Source organism: Ostrea edulis, chromosome 8 (genome assembly GCF_947568905.1).
Source record: "Ostrea edulis chromosome 8, xbOstEdul1.1, whole genome shotgun sequence".
Taxonomy (NCBI): domain Eukaryota; kingdom Metazoa; phylum Mollusca; class Bivalvia; order Ostreida; family Ostreidae; genus Ostrea; species Ostrea edulis.
In genome coordinates, this window is record NC_079171.1 from 70,068,767 (window position 1) to 70,090,303 (window position 21,537).

The following is a 21,537-nucleotide window of genomic DNA, read 5'->3' on the forward strand; positions in this document are numbered from 1 at the left end:
GTATCACATTGTCACTTGCAGACTTTTCCTTTAGGGTCCACTCTAAAAAAGTAGAAAACTTTTTCAAACTTAGCACAATTGACTGCACAGTCAAATGGTAAGCACATATCAATGTAGACATTGCTTTGAACTTTAAATCCCAACAGGTTAAAATCAGATGGGTGTACTGGCAAAAGTCTAAATGCACTTTTAATATCAAGACGTGCTACGAGGGCCCCCTTTCCTAACTTAGCCAACATATTGAGGGCCTGGTCAAAAGACGTATAAGTTACTGAGCAACAATATTTATCAATGTAGTCGTTAACGCTGGATCCTGTGGGGTATGATAGATGACAAATAAGCCTAAATGATCCATCCTTCTTGGGGACTAACCCGTTAGGTTAGACAAAGGGGGATGGGGAATGGCCCCGCCACTCTGCCAAGATGGATTTCCTTATTCATTATTTCAATTGCTTGATCTTCAAGCCCCTCCAAGGATCGAAGGTTACGACAAACTGTCGCATATCTTGGACCATTGTAAGTAAGTCGAAAACCTAGTGAAAACCCTTGTAATAGTTCCCCCTGCTGTACTTTTATCCGGGTAATGCTTTAAATAATTTTCTAAATGTGCAGTTTGTATTGGCGTAGTTGCTAAAATATTAATCTCTAAATGACTGGCCTGGTTTTAGATTGTTGGGTGTCGATTGTGGGACACGTTCAGATGTCTGTGGCGTGTTGGGTCCAGAACTGAAACGATTTGATGAAAAACACTTGATACAGGGATGATTGCGTGAACATCGCATACAGAGATCTTTATATGGACAGGGCTTCTCTTGACAATTTTCCCGGAAATTGAAATCGTAACACTTGTTGATTTGGTCCCTGTTCTTGTTACTGGGGGTACTAATGGGGCTTGCATATACAACAACCACAGTTCCTGATCGACACTAACAAATGACATACCGGGGTTTTGCTCTTTCTTTAAACGAAACTAAATATCATAATCACGCCAGGTGATCTACTACCGCCCAAACGAATTGTGTGCATATACTTAAATAATGAAGTGTTGCATTCTGGATTCACAGTGGCAAATATTGAAACGTAAACAAGGAATACATCTATCCAGACTTGGATATCTGTGATAGATTTGACCTTAGATTTTCTGGCCATTGCTAAGTTACCATCTTGAAGTGCTATGTATTGAGTTTCATCATCGGGGTCAGAGTAATTATGCATTAATTTGGCTAGATTGACATATTGCTCATTAGAAATTTGCACTTTTATTTTGTTGGGCACATTGTAGCCCAGTTCGAGATTATAACTAGGAGCTTGCTCAGGCGAGTAACTATTACCCCCAGTTTCATTGAAAATAAAGTCCTGCAATCCTTTTCACAAAATATCTTACGATAAATAATCATCGTAAGAGAAAACATACGATTATTTCCCTTTTCACAAAGAAACTTACGAAAATCGTAAGATTGATTTTCCTCGTAACTTTAAGAGAGCCTCTACCCTCTCTTAAGTGTAAAATATTTCTCGTAAGTGCAAAATAATTGTCGTAAGATAGAAATAAATGACGTATCAATATGAATGGTTGCGTTTTTTTTTTATCCTTTTCGAAAATGAAAGAGCTTTGCGTCGTGAAAGAGTTTTTCGGGACCGAATTAACCCATTAGATACGTACAATCACACAGATTTGATTGCAAGGTATCGATTTCCAAGGCAAACCATCCTAGAACTGACAGATGTAGTCAGGAACTGCATTCAACACCCTACCTCCAGATCGTGTCCGATTCCTTCTCACATACAAGTAAGTTTTTAAATCGAAAGTTAGGTCTTTGCTAACTTCAATAACGAAGAGTGCATACGGTTCTTGTTTATATTGTACTATCACTATGTTCGGTCCCCAGGTTATTTAGTTCCACGTTGATGGTATTATTTAGCTACTGTGACCGACATACAAATATATATATTTTTTTAATTAATAAGAATATGTTTCAGCATTTTTACATACTTTCATTTACATACATAGAACATTGAGTAATGAACCTTTTAATTAAATGGTCATTAACATTGTAGTGTATTACCACCCCACCAAAAAATCATAATACTTCATTTAATTATGGTAAGCTGGCAAACAGCAAATTAATTTTTTGGGATTAGTTGCAATGTTTGCATTTTTCCCACTAAACTAAAAAAAATATGTTGATTACACAATTAAAAATTACTGAATTTTGCAACTCTAAATAAATCACAAGAAAATATTAGAATGTATGAGAAATAAAATGATCCCGATGGTAAGGAAAACTATTTACTGTGCATGAAATTCATTATATTTTCAAGGAAATGGTGAGACCTAAAATTCAATATTATATAATTTGAGTAAATTTTTGACTGGGTAATTATTTTGAATGATAAATTCATTTTCAAAACCATTCACTCTTTCCAAACAGTTCAGGAAACTTGAAGTAAAATGTTGAATACAATTTCTTGAAATTTTGTGCAAAAATTTACAAAATTATCACATTCATAGAATATATAATTAAACTTACACCCCCCCCCCCCGTTTTGAATGAACACTGGTAGAAGAATACATTATATATCAAATTGTATCCCAGCCAAAATGAATTAGAGAATTAGAATCATTAAGGAAAGTTAATGTTATAACATATATTTATGCCACTGGTGAAATCCATATCTATCCTTCTCCATTTCCCCACTTTGAAAAAAAATATGGTACAATATATATCCACATGTGCTTGTTGATAAGACTTCCCATATCTGCATATATATGCAATGTTCAATGTCAGAAAATCATAACCCCAATAAAAACCCAAGGTGGGGAGGGGGAGTCATGTCCACATGCATCTAAGGTGGTAACTTGAAAATCATAATCCCAATAAAAACCCAAGGTGGGGAGGGGGAGTCATGTCCACATGCATCTAAGGTGGTAACTTGAAAATCATAATCCCAATAAAAACCCAAGGTGGGGAGGGGGAGTCATGTCCACATGCATCTAAGGTGGTAACTTGAAAATCATAACCCCAATAAAAACCCAAGGTGGGGAGGGGGAGTCATGTCCACATGCATCTAAGTTGGTAACTTGAAAATCATAATACCAATAAAAACCCAAGGTGGGGAGGGGGAGTCATGTCCACATGCATCTAAGGTGGTAACTTGAAAATCATAACCCCAATAAAAACCCAAGGTGGGGAGGGGGAGTCATGTCCACATGCATCTAAGGTGGTAACTTGAAAATCATAATCCCAATAAAAACCCAAGGTGGGGAGGGGGAGTCATGTCCACATGCATCTAAGGTGGTAACTTGAAAATCATAATCCCAATAAAAACCCAAGGTGGGGAGGGGGAGTCATGTCCACATCTAAGGTGATAACTTCAAAATCATAATCCTAATAAAAACCCAAGGTGGGGAGGGGGAGTCATGTCCACATCTAAGGTGATAACTTGAAAATAATAATCCCAATAAAAACCCAAGGTGGGGAGGGGGAGTCATGTCCACATCTAAGGTGGTAACTTGAAAATCATAATACCAATACAAACCCAAGGTGGGGAGGGGGAGTCATGTCCACATCTAAGGTGGTAACTTGAAAATCATAATCCCAATACAAACCCAAGGTGGGGAGGGGGAGTCATGTCCACATCTAAGGTGATAACTTGAAAATCATAATCCCAATAAAAACCCAAGGTGGGGAGGGGGAGTCATGTCCACATCTAAGGTGGTAACTTGAAAATCATAATACCAATACAAACCCAAGGTGGGGAGGGGGAGTCATGTCCACATCTAAGGTGGTAACTTGAAAAGCATAATCCCAATACAAACCCAAGGTGGGGAGGGGGAGTCATGTCCACATCTAAGGTGATAACTTGAAAATCATAATCCCAATAAAAACCCAAGGTGGGGAGGGGGAGTCATGTCCACATCTAAGGTGGTAACTTGAAAATCATAATACCAATACAAACCCAAGGTGGGGAGGGGGAGTCATGTCCACATCTAAGGTGGTAACTTGAAAATCATAATCCCAATACAAACCCAAGGTGGGGAGGGGGAGTCATGTCCACATCTAAGGTGGTAACTTGAAAATCATAATCCCAATACAAACCCAAGGTGGGGAGGGGGAGTCATGTCCACATCTAAGGTGATAACTTGAAAATCATAATCCCAATACAAACCCAAGGTGGGGAGGGGGAGTCATGTCCACATCTAAGGTGATAACTTGAAAATCATAACCCCAATAAAAACCCAAGGTGGGGAGGGGGAGTCATGTCCACATCTAAGGTGATAGCTTGAAAATCATAACCCCAATAAAAACCCAAGGTGGGGAGGGGGAGTCATGTCCACATCTAAGGTGGTAACTTGAAAATCATAATCCCAATACAAACCCAAGGTGGGGAGGGGGAGTCATGTCCACATCTAAGGTGGTAACTTGAAAATCATAACCCCAATAAAAACCCAAGGTGGGGAGGGGGAGTCATGTCCACATCTAAGGTGATAACTTGAAAATCATAACCCCAATAAAAACCCAAGGTGGGGAGGGGGAGTCATGTCCACATCTAAGGTGATAACTTGAAAATCATAATACCAATACAAACCCAAGGTGGGGAGGGGGAGTCATGTCCACATCTAAGGTGGTAACTTGAAAATCATAATCCCAATAAAAACCCAAGGTGGGGAGGGGGAGTCATGTCCACATCTAAGGTGGTAACTTGAAAATCATTAATCTGGACACTTTGTTCTTGTGATATATAGGTGTTGACAACTTTACGATTTCTGGCAAAGGGAGATTATCTATCAGAAGTAGCAGATAGTCATGGCATTTCCATAGCATCAGCATCAATAATTGTGCACAGAGTATGTTCCACTTTATGTCTGAGACTAGGGAATATAAATTTCCCCACTTCAGTGCCAGAGCTCGTCCGCATTAACCCCTTCTCTACCGTACCGGTCAATTTGACCGGTGGCGCGTAAAAACGGGACAGCGCAAAAGGAGTTCCTCTAAATCTTTCAAACTACGGTCATAAGATATATGGTCTATATATCATATTTTTGGAAATTTTCTCTATTTTTTAACTATGTAAAAATCAGTTAAGTAAATAAAGCTATTAAATTAATAAAAGCATTTAAAGCGAAAGATGGCTTCGTCTAAATATGACACAACGCTTTGTCGCAAGGCCATTTCCCCCCTCGATACGATTTTTTTAATCTCCTGTATGAATGCACTATTTTTTTTTATTTTTGAAAAGCATATATTCCCTGCTTTCAGAACATATAAACATTATTTCTAATGTCTGGCAAAGTTATAAGAAAATAGCTATTTTTTGCACATGTACGCTTTCTTACAATTTTATTTCTCAATGTTTAAACAGATCGGCGTTTTACCAATATTCATATATGGAAATAGTTAAAAGTAAATACAGCTTGTACAAGTGCAGGAAATTTTCTTTTTGATGGGCCTTTATTCGTGTTGTAATTCTTGTTAGTTTTTATATTACGATAAAATGAAATTGGGACATGCTGCGCGGTTTTCTTTAAAATTAGCGATAAAACGTCGGTGCTGAAAACGATCGACGCGCATCGCACAATAAAGTACACAGGCAAATGTGCCTCACGTGAATTTCACGTGAAATTCACATGAATTTCACGTGAAAATTTCTATGTGAAATTCACGTTAAAAGAGCATCAAATGTGAATTCACACGAAAAAAAATCACGTGAAATTCACATGAATTTCACGTGAAATTCACATAAAATTCACGTGAATTTCACGTGAATTTTTTAACATGAATTTCACATAAAATTCACGTGAATTTCACATAAACTTTATAACGTTAAATCTTACATGGGTATTTTGATACTCTGAATCTCCGGTTCAGATGAACACAAAAAAGGAGTACAAATCTGCTTTCAATCTGCTGATAATTTAATTGATTGAATTTGTTTTTACATGTTGTCTTCATTGTCTTTTTTTCTTTCTTTTAATCTCTGAAAAAGAAATATTTATGCATTAGAAGGACTGTTCAATATACAAAAGGAGTCATATTAAGCCTTATGTACACATACTGTACTATGAATAAAATTGCACGTAGATGTAGCAGAAACGAAGAAAACAAAAGTTGCAAAATTATCAATAATTTGTGTTTGAAAGAAACATAACCTTTTATATATCATCATACAGAATAGAATAGAATTATTATACAAGATACAGAAGGAAGTCATGGAATATGTTTTCAAATTGTCATGTTCTAATCCAGAGGCGATTTGAAAATGACTTTGCATTCCTCATTATCTAGATTAAATCTATATAAATGCATTGCTTAAAATGATAGCTGCAGAACTGTAGCTCTCTGAAAAAATATGTTGACATATCTCTGTTATGTCAAAATATTTTTTTTCAGAGAGCTACAGTTCTGCAGCTATTAAAATGAAACGATTGACATTGATAGAGCTTTCAAGCTTACATTCTTCTCATTCAAAACTATAGTTAAAGGGGGGAGCAACCAATATATATATATACATTTTATTGGCATTACGATATATATAACAATCGATGGACATTGTTACACATCACCCCCCCCCCCTTCAACGTGCCTGATCTCGATGATGCCTCTATGAAGGTAATATAGAACGTTACTTAGCACCCCTAATCAATATATAGATCAATTAAATTATAAAAATTATGTTCTGAATTACGATTACCATGTTCTCTGATGAATAAGGAAAGATTAACAAACCGTGTAGAGTTATGCGATTCTGCGACACGTCCCCGAAGTGACTTCCGTATTTTCGCTGTCGTGCCTATTCGTTGACGTACCCCGTCTAAAGTAATTCTCATCAGTCTGAAATAAGCGGTTGCATCAGGAACTTTAGATCACATAAATGTAATAAGCCTAATGGCTTGAATTTACACTGAACATTTATAATTACAATGCTCAATCTCATCTTACCTGTAGAGTTTCTATGTACTTTCACATTCGCTGTCTTACATACGTCAGACGCGTCAGACGGCTTACGCGAGTGTGACGTCACAGTCTTGTAAATATTACCGGAATCTGACTGTTACAGTGTAAAGCTTTATAGATATTTTTTAAAAGTTATCTAAATATACATGGACAGTAATGTTAAGGATTGTTTATGTTTTTCGCTTTCTTCCGAGTGCTAGAAATCTGTGTTTTCCTTTTGATTGACGATCTACAAATTCGGGATAGTGAATACGGCTATACGGCTGATAGAAAATTTTCATTTCTACATGCGTGTATCAGCAATTTCCAGTAGGTCTAACTTTATGCATACACCAGCTTCCAAGGTATCACACCGGTAATTATTCTCGATGTATCTAATAAGGAGGGGGGGGGGGGGGGGGTAATTAAAATTGATGCCAAACTACCGACAGCGGAAAACAATATCATGGCATTTTTTCCCACCTGCACAATACTACCCTCAAATCACATGTATGTAAACAGCCCAAGTGCACCCCGACAAGTAGCCTGTTACTAACATCATAAAGCAGGGAGATAAAAAATTTAACTCATCTTCAGTAGTTTTACAAAACTGACCAAAACAACAATCTTTTGGAATGCATGGTTTTGAATATTAACCAGTTTCAATTTCTAAAGGGTGGGCAAATATTCTTAGCTATTTTAAAAAATGTGCTACTCTCACAAATGGAAATTTCAAATGGTCTTATTAGTTTTAATTCATAGTTCTTTCTGATTTTACTGTAAAATAGTAATTTTCCATGTTTAGAAAATTTCGTGGTTTTGAAGTTGCATATTCTAACTCTATCAATATAGTGATTCTTCAAGTAGTTGGAAAATATGCTTTCATTAATATCTATGATGATGGGAGATTTAATTTATATTTTAATTCTTAAGAGAAAATATAATGGGAAATGAGAGAAATCAGGTGTGGAAAGTACATGTAATCATACTGCGTACAGAACTACAATGCAAGTTAATAATTTCGTAAATAAACGAGGAGAGGGAGGCGTGAGCAGGATCTACTTTATTGGTCGTTTGCCTACATTTTATAAATGTACTCTAACTTTTGAATTGCCTAATCTCCATATCGTTTTATATTTTACCTTAATTTTATTTATTTTTTCGCTTGAATATATTAAGAAGTGTGAATATTTCACTTTAATCGCTTTTCTTGTGAAATGTTTAACGTGAATAGCTTTTCACTTGAAATTCGTGTGAAATTGTTCGTGTGAATTTCACATGAAGAAATTTCACGTGAAATTCGTGTGAATCTTTTCACGTGAAATTCACGTGAATCAACGTTCACAGTATTCCCTTGTGAAAATCAAATCACATTAAAATTTTCGCAAGGAACTAATGTGAAAAGTGATATAATGCTTTTCACGTGAAATTCATGTGAAAATTTTAACGTGAATTTCATGTGAATTGCTGTTCACATGAAATTCATGTGAATATTTTAACGTGAATTTCACGTGAAAAGGGATTCACGTGAAATTCATGTGGACATATTAACGTGAATTTCACGTGAATCACTTTTCACGTGAAATTCACATGAAATTTACGTGAATTTCACGTGAAAGGTTCATGTGAATTTCACGTGAACAGCATTTCACGTGAAATTCACGTGAGGCACATTTGCCTGTGTAGTGAAAACTATTTGTATTGTCCTCTGTTGGTAATATGGATACTTTTTGATACACTAAAACAATATACATATATGTATGAAATAATCAACCAGGTATTTTCTGCTTTTAAAAAAAAAAGAAGTATAAAAACCATTATTGGTAAATAACAGTTACACCACCTACTTGAACTGTAACTTCATAAAACACCTAATGAGAATGTTACATCGGCAGAGTGAATAAAAAAAAATACTTCAAATTCAGATATAAACGTTATGTAATATTTATTCGGTATAGAAATATTTTTTTCTGCCAAACAAAGAAAACAAAAAGACCAGTCTGCATATTGTATATATAATACTTTTTCCCCCGTGATCCGGATCTCGGCCGCGGGGTTTTCTGAAAGTGTCCACGGGCAACACACGTGTTTCCGTTTCAACGAAAACAACAACACAACAAACGCTTGTATTGTATTTTACATCTTGAAAACGACCTGATGTCAGATGAAGAAGTCTGAAGATACCTTGGATATCCTGTTGCAGGATGACCCAAACGATCATGCATTCAGTATAAACATGTAAGTTGATGTCGCCACATAGGACGACTAGAAGAAAAAAAACGTTCGCGGTTATGTCATGTTATGAAAAATGCACGATTAATATATTAACCGCGATTTGATGGCATAATTTGTCGTTTCATGAAAGAAAATATTTATATTTTATGATATCTAAACCAAGTGTATAACACACAATTGTTTATTAAGAGCTGAACATATCTGACATCAATTAATCTGTCCTGGCCCGGCATTAATCAGTCTGAACCCCCCCCCCCCTTTTGGTATCTCCTCACCTGACGCGTGAGTGTAAGAAGAGGGTGGATTTAGTGTACGATGAGAAAAGGGTGGGATGGTTTTAATCAGACTGGGCATTTATGACCATTGGTGCGGAGACTATTTTCCAAGATTTTCTATGTTTATAAAAAAAATTATCTTTCTATGAAAAGAAAACACAATCTGTTAGGAAAGCATATACTGCATTATTGTATTACCGTAATAATATAATTTATTACCGTAATTTGAGGTTTTTCTTCATATTGTAACAGAAATAAAAACAAAATGTGTGTTTGGGACAAAAGGTGTGTGCGTGGGGGGGGGGGGGGGTAACATCAATCAAAATCTGGTTATGACAGGCTTTTGATAAAGCATTTAATTATATGATCCATACATGCTGGTGTGCTTTGAGCTGATGGGCATCTACCCACTTCTTGCTTAGATTTTCTCTAATTTCGACTAAATCCACACCCCATCAGAGTACCATTCCAGGGGATTTAGACACTGTGTACAATGAAGAACCAATTCAATTCTACTTTAAATCTGGGGCCATTCAATTTCCCTCAGAGGCACAATATTTTCGCTGGACACTGTATATTTTAACCTGAATTTCTTCAGTATTTGCTCCCATGTATATGTTGGGCATAATGCTAACACCTCCATGATGTATAGTGGGTTTTTTTCAATACGCACTCTGCTACACTCGCAAAGTATAATGAAATATTCCATTCATTTGATTTCTAACATATGTATGTAAAACTTATACGGTACCAATTTTGATGCACCAGATGCGCATTTCGACAAATAATGTCTCTTCAGTGATGCTCAAACGAAATCTTTGAAACCCGAAATAACTATGTATGTAATCCCTTACCAAATAGCACTTCAAATATAGGACATCTCTATCTTTAAATAAATATGATCAGTACTTTCGTACGAAACTGTCCCTTACTATCATGAAGCTTATATTCTGCTTTAAAACACAAACCAATAATTCTTAATTGTATTTTTTCATCTTTAAAAAGGTTATTGACATCCCAATATTTAGTGGGAAGCTTCCAGGTATCTTCCACTAGTGGCAGTCTACTGGCAAATCCAGACATGCATTGGGAGTATGTTGATGTGGAGGACACAGGGACACCTGATCCAAGAACTGTGGCATTTCATTCGAAGTGACAACCTGGCATGCAGTTGGTATGACTCTTTGAGGTTGAATATAGGGTTAAATCCATATACATTTAGTTAACATTCAAATGAATCCAGATAATACATTCACAAATGGAATCATGGCATTATGGTACACTGATATGCATGTACCATTTTACTGTTTGTCGTTGCATTACTAGATATAACATGCATACAAAAAGAGACAAAACACGGAAAATCATTATTCTGTTTCTAATTATAAGGTATGCTAAGTGTTTTAAATGCTGACAAATAAGGTATGATGGCCAATACTGATTTTATTTGCATTTTTATTTTCAGATATGGGACCTGGTTATTCAGATAATTGCAGATTTTATGAAGCTGTTTTTGACAGAAGATTTGGTTTTCTCCATCTGTGTTGCCACCAACCATTATACTGTGATGGTCATATCTAGGGGGAAGGATTGTCATATGCTTCCCAAGGAAGTTCGAAGCCTCTCACTGAAGAGGAACTGTACAGGTATTACTAGTTTTAAAGTACCGATATTGTGACAGTGATTCCTAGTTTAAAACGAATAATAAAATGTATTTTATAAGATTACCTTTACCAAAATTAATCTGGCTGTGCATCTAACACATTTATTAAATGTGTATTACAATTACCCCAGATAAAATTTTACAAGTAATTAAACGCATAATTTTCAGAGGGCCTTGATTATAGAAAACATTTACAAAGCCAATTGAGTATTCAAAAGCTTTGAGAATACATCAGTATATTGGGGCTAAGTATAAACACTCTTTCTCTTTTTCTTCAGATTTTTGGGCATTATCTTATACATTTCTGCTGAGAAGTTCCAGTCGATAGACAGATATTGGTCAACGCATGCCCCTATCGGAACAACCTAGTATCAAGAATTATGTCTAGAAATATGTTTTAAGAGGTTGAATATAAGAAGAACAATTTTTATTAAATATAATGCAAGTACATTTAAATTTAGTGATTGAAAGTAAGTACTTGAACATTCGTATACATGTACAATGAACTTGAGGAGAAAAAACGGGTATTATTTTCGCATAGCATTTGATATCATAATGCTGTTGTTGCTTAGCAACCACATATATTTGAATATAAATTTTTTTTATTTTTTTTTTTAGATTTTAACAGGAAAGATCTTTGTTTTAATGTTGCAATATTTATACTATTTAGTGGGATACAATGGCAAAACGTCATATTATTAGAAAATGATGAATATGTATATGAAGTACGAAATTTTCATTTTATGACCTTTGACCTTAATTCTCTTCATTATGTTTTTTGTTAAAAACCTTTTAAAATGATTAAGATCTAGTCAAAGATTATATTTTTAAAATAATGTGACATTGACTAATCATCATGGAATGTAATTATGTTTGAATTGTGTCGAATGGATGTAGAAAGGCAAACTATGGTCAAAATTACACCATGAGTGTTGTTACTTAGCAACCAAAAATATTTGTTTGTCCATAAAATTGATTAATTTGATTGTGATGTTTTTGTAGTATCTCATACATTTAGAATTTCCTATTTTTGACTCGAATCCAGTGAGAGGGGTCGTAATATATATATATTCCAGAGAAAAAAGATTGCAAAAATGTGTACTTAAATGACCTTTGACCCCGTAGAACTATTTGGGTCATGGGATAACATGACAAACTTTATGAAAAAAATGTCCCCTGTCCAATTCATAACAAAATTATATATCACATGCCTAGCTAAAATCGTGATACATGCAGATGTATCTCGATTCAAGAATATTGTCATTTAGTCTTAAAAACCTCTAAAATGTACCGGTAGAGAAAGGGTTAAGGAAGGGTTTCATAAAATTGCGAATTTTCCCAATGTGGTCGGAGCCATCGATGGAACCCTGATTCCCATTCAAGGGATGGCAGGTGATGAGGAGCCCACATTCATCTGTAGGAAGGGATTCCATGCCATCAACGTGCATGCCGTTGTGGATGTAAATCTCAGGTAAAACGTTATCACAGATACATAGGTGACAAGTAATGTGACCACGACAAAAATGAACTTTTTGAAATTTAAAAAAGAATTGTAGCAAAATTATATACATATATTCATTTGCCTATGAATTGTACATAAATATTTAACAATTTAATGAAAATATTTGCTAATTTCCTTTAGCTTTACAAACATAGTGGTGAGATGGCCTGGGTCCACACGTGACTCCTTCATCGTAACAAATTCCTTTCTCCCAAACATTATGGAAGGAACTGATGGATGGCTGTTGGGGGATTCTGGGTACCCTTTGAAGAAGTGGCTTCTGACACCTTTTGCTCAGCCATCAAATCAGCAGGAGCAGAGGTACAACCGTGCCCACTGTTCCACTAGAAATACAGTGGAGAGAGCTTTTGGTGTACTCAAGAGCAGGTTTAGGTAATTTAAAAGAAATTTCAAATAGTTTGTTAAAAATTGATTTAGACATCAAATTTGAATTACACCTACTTTGGTCAATTAGTTGGCTTCAAATCACTGAATGGTTACACATTATGTGAAATATTTGGACAAAGAAGGTATAAGGGGAGGTCAGAATCCACAAACATGTAGATGTGTAGTAATTAAAAGCAAAACTATAAGAGGCAATTATTTTCTTTATAATTTAAGATGTATGCACAAGATTGGTGAGACTTTACAATTTGGTTCGGAGAAATGCATCAAAATCATTGAATGCTGCTTTCGGCTCCACAACAAGGCTATCCTCGACAAAATACCCCTGCAAGCCACAAATGAGGCAGCTGTGCCAGTGTTTCACCACCATGCAGCATATCAAGGAAATGACAATGATGGTCTTACTTTGAGACATAGGATAACACAGAGATTTTAATCTTGCAAGTTCTTAATGTTGTATTTGGATTAAATTTCCAAAAGTAAATTTCTATAAGTATCATAAACCAAAATATTTGTTCTCTTTGTATAGTTTTTACATCCGATTCATAATTTCATGTGCATCTTCAGTGTATATAATTTACTCCTTTTTGGCATTGTTTTAAAGTAACACAAAATTGAGTTGAAGGAACGAGAACAGCAAACTTTATTATTTTACTGATATCAATAATACCATTATGTTGAAAGTAATATGTTTCCAGAACCTTCTCTCTCTCTCTCTCTCTCTCTCTCTCTCTCTCTCTCTCTCTCTCTCTCTCTCTCTCTCTCTCTCTCTCTCTCTCTCTCTCTTTACATGTTTGATTAATATTTCAGGTTTTCACATGATTCAATGATTATAGTACAATGTACATGTATTAATGCTTTAAAAAAAAAAAAAAAGATAGTACATCTAAAAACAACTCTGCTGTTTCCATGTTATAGTTATATATATATATATATATATATATATATATATATATATATATATATATATATATATATATCTGTGTGTGTGTGTGTGTGTGTGTGTGTGTGTGTGTGTGTGTGTGTGTGTGTGTGTTCGCGCACTATGCCGACACTTACGACACGTATAAGGTTACACACGAGCAACCTACGACATTTTCAGAACCTACGACACAAAAGTGTGTCGTAGGTTTGGAGACCCCTTGAAATCGGAATTTTTCATCGTGTTTTACCCAGAAAATACAAAATTTTGTATAGTGTGAGTTTCCAGGTTACACACGACTTTTGTTACACACAACACCGAGCCATAATGGGGTGCTTACACACTTTGCATCCTTGCCACATTCTCGCGCATGCGCAAATTCAACTTCCTAAGGAAACGAGGTCGAGTGGATGACAATGCAAATGTAAGTGTTTTTGTTTATTTACTTGAATATAAGTAGTCAATTAATGATTTAAAATTGATATTTTTGTTCCCGTCCGTTTAGTTTGAATACATTGGGGTATGTGATGTATCGTTATTCTGCAGTAATGGTGAGAAAAAGTAAGTTGACCTTTGACACGACTAAGATACAATTAGATGCGTGTAAGCTTAAATAGTTCAATGGTTTTCATTTTCTGTATGTTTTTGTGTTTGTTTTATATCATCATGATTATCTTCAGTATTTTGGTTTATCATTGATTTGACAAAATGTTTTACAAATACAGAATCAAGGAATAGTTAGAATTTCCTCTTCAATACAATATCGGTGTACACGTTTTTTTTTTTAGATATATGAACATCGTTAAAAGCAACAATTCTCTAAATATTAAATGAGAATTGAATTATTATACACAGTATATTTGTCATTCTTTGATGAATATGCGTATCTTAATGTATAACATTGATATATAACAAACTGACGAACAACTGGAATTTCCTCTTTAGAATATTCTATCTTAGCTTGGCAAAATATTGTCAATATTTTCAAAGATATAAACCCCGTTTCAAAGCGACAATATCAAAGAAAATTAAACAAGTACATAGCTCCAAAAAATTGGGTCTTTATTACCACTATTTTTGGATATTATTAACTGGTAACCGGTGGATAGCTCCAGCCTCTTTCCCCTTAATAAGGAAGGTGTGGTCAAGCGCGGTTAAACAAGTTCTTGGGGAAAATATTGTTTACCTTATTTTAAGAAATTGTTTAGATTTCATTTTGTTCCAACATCGACCAGTTGCAAAGATTTTGGGTTAATTTATCTGATGGTTGACTTTACGCCATGGCTATAAACAACTTTATATAATATGTTGATTTATAGGCGTTGAAAGAAATTTCCAAATAAAGGGTGTTGAAATCAAATGGGACAAGGACATTTAAAGTATGTGCGGTTCAAGTGTCTCTCATCAATATGAATAGAATGAAAAATAAAGTAATTTGTCCCAAAATGAAGTCCCCCCCCCCCTTTCTTCTCTCCAACCCCATCCCCATTTGTGCATGCAGCTAGATCCAGTGTTTTCATACCAGACCAAATTCATGTTAAATTATCAATGTTTGTCCTGTTAAGAACATATACTTTTTAAGTAAATGGAAACTCCAATCTAGTTCACTGAATTTATGAAAAGGCAAGAGCAGATCCGGATTTCTCTCTCTCTCTCTCTCTCTCTCTCTCTCTCTCTCTCTCTCTCTCTCTCTCTCTCAGAGTGTTGCCAAATCGGTGTAACTTACATTAAAAAAAATAAAGGGGTTTCGGTCAAGGGCTACCTCTATTTTTAGAGCGACCCTGAACACTAGCGACAGCGATCACCGCAACACCGGCACCAGAACATGTACAGACTGTTCAATCGAGTGGGGAAGATCCCCAGGGCTTTTTGTAAATTTCATATAAAGTTGCAGAAATGACATTTTTTATCTTTGTTTATTTTTTTACTTATTCAATTGTAAGAAATCAGATACTATTTATATGTATTTCTAAAAATAAAATCGAAAAAAAATAATAAATCCATTACGAGATTCGAACTGGGTACATGTTATCGTGAGTTTCATAGACATCTCTAACGATTACGTAACAGTGTTTTAATCTTCACACTCTTGTTATTTCACACTCTCAAATAAATGAAGTTATGTAAATCAATTTTGTGTAGCCTATGTTTCAAAATATTATCTGTATTTTGCACCATTTACAAATGTAAAATAGTATTGTTAAAAATTCAGAAGTTTTTGAATATGTCAGCACTCGGAGATTATTTTTCTCGTGCCGTAGACCGACTGAAGAAGAAAAAAAAGGGGTCAGATTATTTTCTTAGTGCTGTGTTTAAAGTTATGTATTAGTAAGTATAAAATGAGAATATCATTGTTTATAGACATCAGTCAGTACTGCATATACATGTATTACCATTGTCTGTCTGTCTGTTTACCAGTATTTACAGGTATCTGAATTTTTAATCAGCTGTTAATCTGTAAATGGATACAAATAGAAAAATGGGAGGGGGGATGCATATAGATAGATATATAGTGTATTTATCATCTATTTATAGAGATAGAGTTTTTTCCTTTTATTTATTTATATATATTTATTGATTAAAATACCTGTGCAGTATAATGAGTATTACCCATGTCTGTTGTAGGGGTAGTGGTAAAATAGTATGATGTATGTATGATATTTTAATAATATTAACAATGAACCTACATTGTAATATTTTTGCCATAGTGTGTATATGAATTCTAGGTATCAGGACAACTCGCCCCCAAGACAACTCGTCGTCAAGACAACTCACCCCCTCATCGGGACAACTCGCCCCTAAGACAACCCGCCCTCAAGACAACTCGCCCCCTCTTCGGGACAACTCGCCCCCTCTCTTGAGATAATTCGCTCCTACATATCATACATGTTTACAATTATTATTTTTGGTCTAAATCCAAGAGGTGTATTACCAAAAATTAATGAATTTCTTATAGATAGTATATACATCACAGACAATAAGACGTGTTCACATTAACACCGAACTTCATGTCTTTTTATGCAAGACGAACGATTTTAGTGGAAATCCAGTGTTTGGGTTCAGTAAATTCATCATCACTTTTATGTACATGTAAAATATATAATTTCAGCGGAAACAAGTTAGCGTTTGGTATAGGGAGAGTATTAGCTTGGTCTACAGCTGACGTAGTATAATTATCAATAATCTGCGTCTGTTGTTAAATCTAATTGTTTCATTTCCCCCAAGCTGTTATAAATTTACTTCAAACGTTATGAGTTACTCATCATCAGAGTTCTTTACACTTTGAAATCACCGCGTAAAAAGAATCACACTGCGTAAAAAGAATCAGTAAAGCAAAGCCGTTATAAAATTTCTAAAATGGGAATTTTATTTTTCAACGGGTATTAGTTGAGAAATGCATTAAAAGATAATTACATGTATCAGAATATTCATGCTTCACCTTTACACTTATGTATACTATATCGATAAAAGAAACACCCACACCCTCAAAATTTTCTCAGTATTAGAGACATTTAATCAATTACCTGAAGATCAGTAAATATAATTTTCCTTGCCAATTGATTTATGAAAAATATAACTTTTTCTGAAATGCAATAATTAAATATATGTATAATTCTATTAGAATTTACCATTCGTGTTAAAGTATGAAAGAAAAAGACGTATCTTTATAATTGTAATTGTAATTAAAAGATTTATATAGCGCCCTATCAACATTAGTTCTCTAAAGCGCTTTACAAATGTGAAAGAAAAGATAATATAAAATCGATGTGCACATACATGTGAATAAAATATTCATAGTGTCAGAATTAAAATGCATAAATATTATTATTAATATATAGCGATATGATATGATTACCATAATAACATATGAAACAATTTAAAACAACCCTTAGGAATAATTAAATACATAACAAGGACATAGGCATAATAACAAACAGCAGGGTTTTTTTTTTTTGGGGGGGGGGGTGTTTGTTTTTTGTTAACAGCACTGTAAGAGCTGTATGTAAGAGCACTAAGTATATAAAAATAATCACAAATTAAAAGCTAATTTAAAGAGATGCATTCTGAGGTCCACTTTAAAATTAGACAATGAAGTACATTGTCTGAGTTTAAAAGGCAGAAAATTCCAGAGACTCGATGCAGCTTTGTCCAAACGTCGATCCCCATATGTTTTCGTACGTGTCCGAGGTACCTGGAGAAGATGCAGAGATTCGGATCTTAGTGATCGTGTGGGATTGTAAACTGTAAGGATATCCTTTATGTAAACTGGAGACAGGTTGTTGGGAGATTTGAAAGTATGAAGGAAGTATCTTATATTGAATTCTGTACTCAACTGGGAACCAGTGAAGATCTATTAGAACAGGAGTAATATGGTCGGATTTTTTTGAGCGTGTTATTAATCTTGCAGTTGTGTTTTGTGCCCTCTGAAGTTTGCTGGTGTGTTTAGAATGAACACCATAAAGCAATGCATTTCCGTAATCTAATCTGGATGTAACTAGCGAGTTTACTAGAGTTTTACATGCTTCATCATTGATAAATGTTAAAAGTGTAAATAACACACACAAAATAAAAATAAAATGTGATAATATATTTATATATAATATTGGGGGCAGGGTTTGACACTAAGGCACGCCCGACCGACCGAGACTACTAAATGATAGGTCTGGTTGGGTAAAATGTTTATTTACTAGTCCGACTGGTCGTGTTAAAAATATGAACAAATTTAAGAAACTTTACTTTAAATCATAAAATATTTTATTCATAAAAAAAATAACTGTAAAGAGTTTGCGAGCAATTTAATGAACCGCATGATGACATAATCTCTATCTTTAGTTCTAATAAGTCGCGGTCGTAAGTGATGTTCTACGACATCTACACATTGTTAATGTGTGTAAAGTTATGTTTTGGTTAAATAGAATTATTGAATTCACTTTCATTAAAAAAAAACACCAAAACAGTTCATTTGAATTGAATATAAGAAAGTGTTTATTAAACATATGTGCGGGAATGTCTATATAATCAAATATGAAATCTCGTCCTCAATGAAAGCAAAAGATGTCTCAAGAAAGAAAAAAAAGGAAAACATTGGGAAGAAACAAAGCAGCTAGGGCTTATGAAATAGAAATTAAAAAAAAAATATTGAGGTCAATTTATTCTAAATGGATTAAAGAATTTCCGTGCCGGTAAAAATTTAATGAAACTGAAAATAGGGTTGAAAGTAAAAGCATCAAATTGAATGACGAGATTAAAGATTTTTTTGAGACAATTAAATGCATTTTAGTTCAAACTTAACGTTTTTCATTTAAATTAAGTACATGTATTTAGATATGGAGAATCTTATAAAAAAAATTTCTGGAACGTTGGTCAGGGCTAGTGGATGTAAGGTCAGGTCTAGCAAAAATCATTTTAAGTAGCCCGATTGGTCTAGTGCCCCAAAAAGTTAATGTCAAACCCTGGGGGGCGAGTGTCTCAAGAGAAGGGGGCGACTTGTCCTGAGAGAGGGCGAGTTGTCCTAAGAGGGGGCGAGTTGTCTTGGGGGCGAGTTGTCCAGCATTCGAATTCTATTGGTATCAATTATATAGTAGGCCTAGTAAGAATACTATTCTACTTCTATTCAGTAGAAATAGAGCAACACATACAAGAATATTTAAGCTTACATTTATGTATAGTAGTCTGGTACCACTAAATATATTAAGTTGAGTGTTCATAATATGTTAAAAATTCAGATCATGATGTTTATTTACATGTCAGAGGGCATAAACATGCACCATACTTTTCATGAAGCACCAACACTCTTCATGAAGTATGCTGGCGTAAAGCGCAGCAGTTCAGGGTACCTGTAAAGTGCGAAACGAAACGAAATATACCGAAACGAAACGAAATCCAACGAAACGAAATATGTCGAAAGGAAACGAAACGAAACCTACCTAAGCGAAATGAAACAAATTGTATAACCAAACTCTTTTAATTATAATAATTAAAAATGGCATCTTAGGCCCCTGTGAAAGTTACCACATATCAATAAAATTCGCCTCCCCTTTGATGTAGGCCTTCGGCTTAACTGATATAATTAAAAGAGATCGGTTATACAATCTGTTTCGTTTCGGTAGATTTCGTTTCGTTTCAGCGGATTTCGTTTCGTTTCGATTTCGTTTCGCACTTTACAGGTACCCAGCAGTTCATGCCCTTAAATACTTTTAAAAATTAAACTTATTTCTTAAATATGCATACATGTATTTGTACTTTAATAATCCATGTTTAGGAAATATTTCCATGTTATATATGTTAATCATATGTGTCACCATGCAATGTTAGATTGAAAAATAATATAAATACATGTGTATATGCAAGCTAATGTTTCATTAGATTCTTTGCATTTGATTTTAATGTCAAGTTTCTTTTTCATAGTTGACGCAACAGATTATGAGATACAGATGAAACATGCAGGGAACCATGTAAATGATTCTGAAAGTGGCTACCCAGGTGTTGTTTAAGGAAGCTTGTAATAGGAGTGGAAAACCACCCAAAAACTATGTGTCTCAAAATGCCAGTAGAGACATAGAAAGAAGAGAGGAACTAGCTGGGATATCATTATGAAGAACCTAACCTCCTTGGAGTCAAGTATGTGACAAATTATTCATATAAATAATCATCCATGTCACCATGAGATCGAAATTAACTTTTTAACCACAAGAAATTTTAGGTACTGTATTCTTTTCCTACTAGGCTCCAATTCGAAATTTAACCAGCATTTTTCTATCGATTGCTTTTTTTCAGGAATTTAATAAACTAAGCACCCCTTTTATCAAAATAAATGAGAAGAAAGTGCAATATCAAAAACAAGATTGGAATTTCTTTCCTTTAACATTTTTAAATGAATTATCAGGCAATGTATCATTGGTGGGGGTCATAGGGAACATCTATGCAGCATGTACTCACTATCCAGAGGTCCTCCACCTACAATTTACAGCATTATGTGGCTTGAACCTTAAGACTTAGTGTGTATTTAATTCTCTCTCTCTCTCTCTCTCTCTCTCTCTCTCTCTCTCTCTCTCTCTCTATATATATATATATATATTTCTATTTACTCAATCCTGTGTGTAATCATGCTTAGCAACTATCCAGTATGTTTCTGTGTAACATATTCTCAGCCATGCGGATGTTTTTCGTTAGATGTCATTTTTTTCCCGACGAGTGAGGGGAAACCATCCCCTTACGAAACAGCCTGTAGAGAAATAAATGTTATGTGATTGAACTCCATCTGATCATCAATTTATATATATATATATATATATATATATATATATATATATATATATATATATATTTCATCACAGTGGCTCATCACAAATTAACCCTCTCTCTTCTATATTTACAGGGGGGGGGGGGGATCTGGTATCCCAATAATCACTCCTTCAAATTTCTATTATGTCTCCTTTATTTTACTGACATAAGATTTTACGACCCCTCTCAATCGATCAGAGAAAGACCATAGTTTGTAAAAATACTTAGAATATCTGTTCGCACCAACAATATATTTGAAGGAACAATGCATTTTCTATCGTTTTTAAAACCACAGGAACTTTTCATCAATCGCTCAG

General features: G+C 34.6%; 1 protein-coding gene across 1 annotated transcript; it reads left to right on the forward strand.

Annotated features, from left to right (window-relative positions):
* The first annotated feature begins 12,493 nt into the window (after positions 1-12,493).
* On the forward strand, positions 12,494-13,450 carry LOC130049779 (putative nuclease HARBI1). The gene is made up of 3 exons (XM_056147784.1): positions 12,494-12,579; positions 12,751-13,002; positions 13,231-13,450. The coding sequence occupies exons 1-3, from the start codon at positions 12,494-12,496 to the stop codon at positions 13,448-13,450; spliced, it is 558 nt and encodes a 185-aa protein (XP_056003759.1).
* The last annotated feature ends 8,087 nt before the right edge of the window (positions 13,451-21,537 follow it).

Excerpts from the sequence above, each read along its gene's own strand:
- LOC130049779 (XM_056147784.1), top strand. The coding sequence starts at position 12,494 with ATGGCAGGTGATGAGGAGCCCACATTCATCTGTAGGAAGGGATTCCAT. Across the intron at positions 12,580-12,750 it reads GTTGTGGATGTAAATCTCAG|CTTTACAAACATAGTGGTGA; the intron begins GTAAAACGTTAT and ends AATTTCCTTTAG. Across the intron at positions 13,003-13,230 it reads GTACTCAAGAGCAGGTTTAG|ATGTATGCACAAGATTGGTG; the intron begins GTAATTTAAAAG and ends TTATAATTTAAG.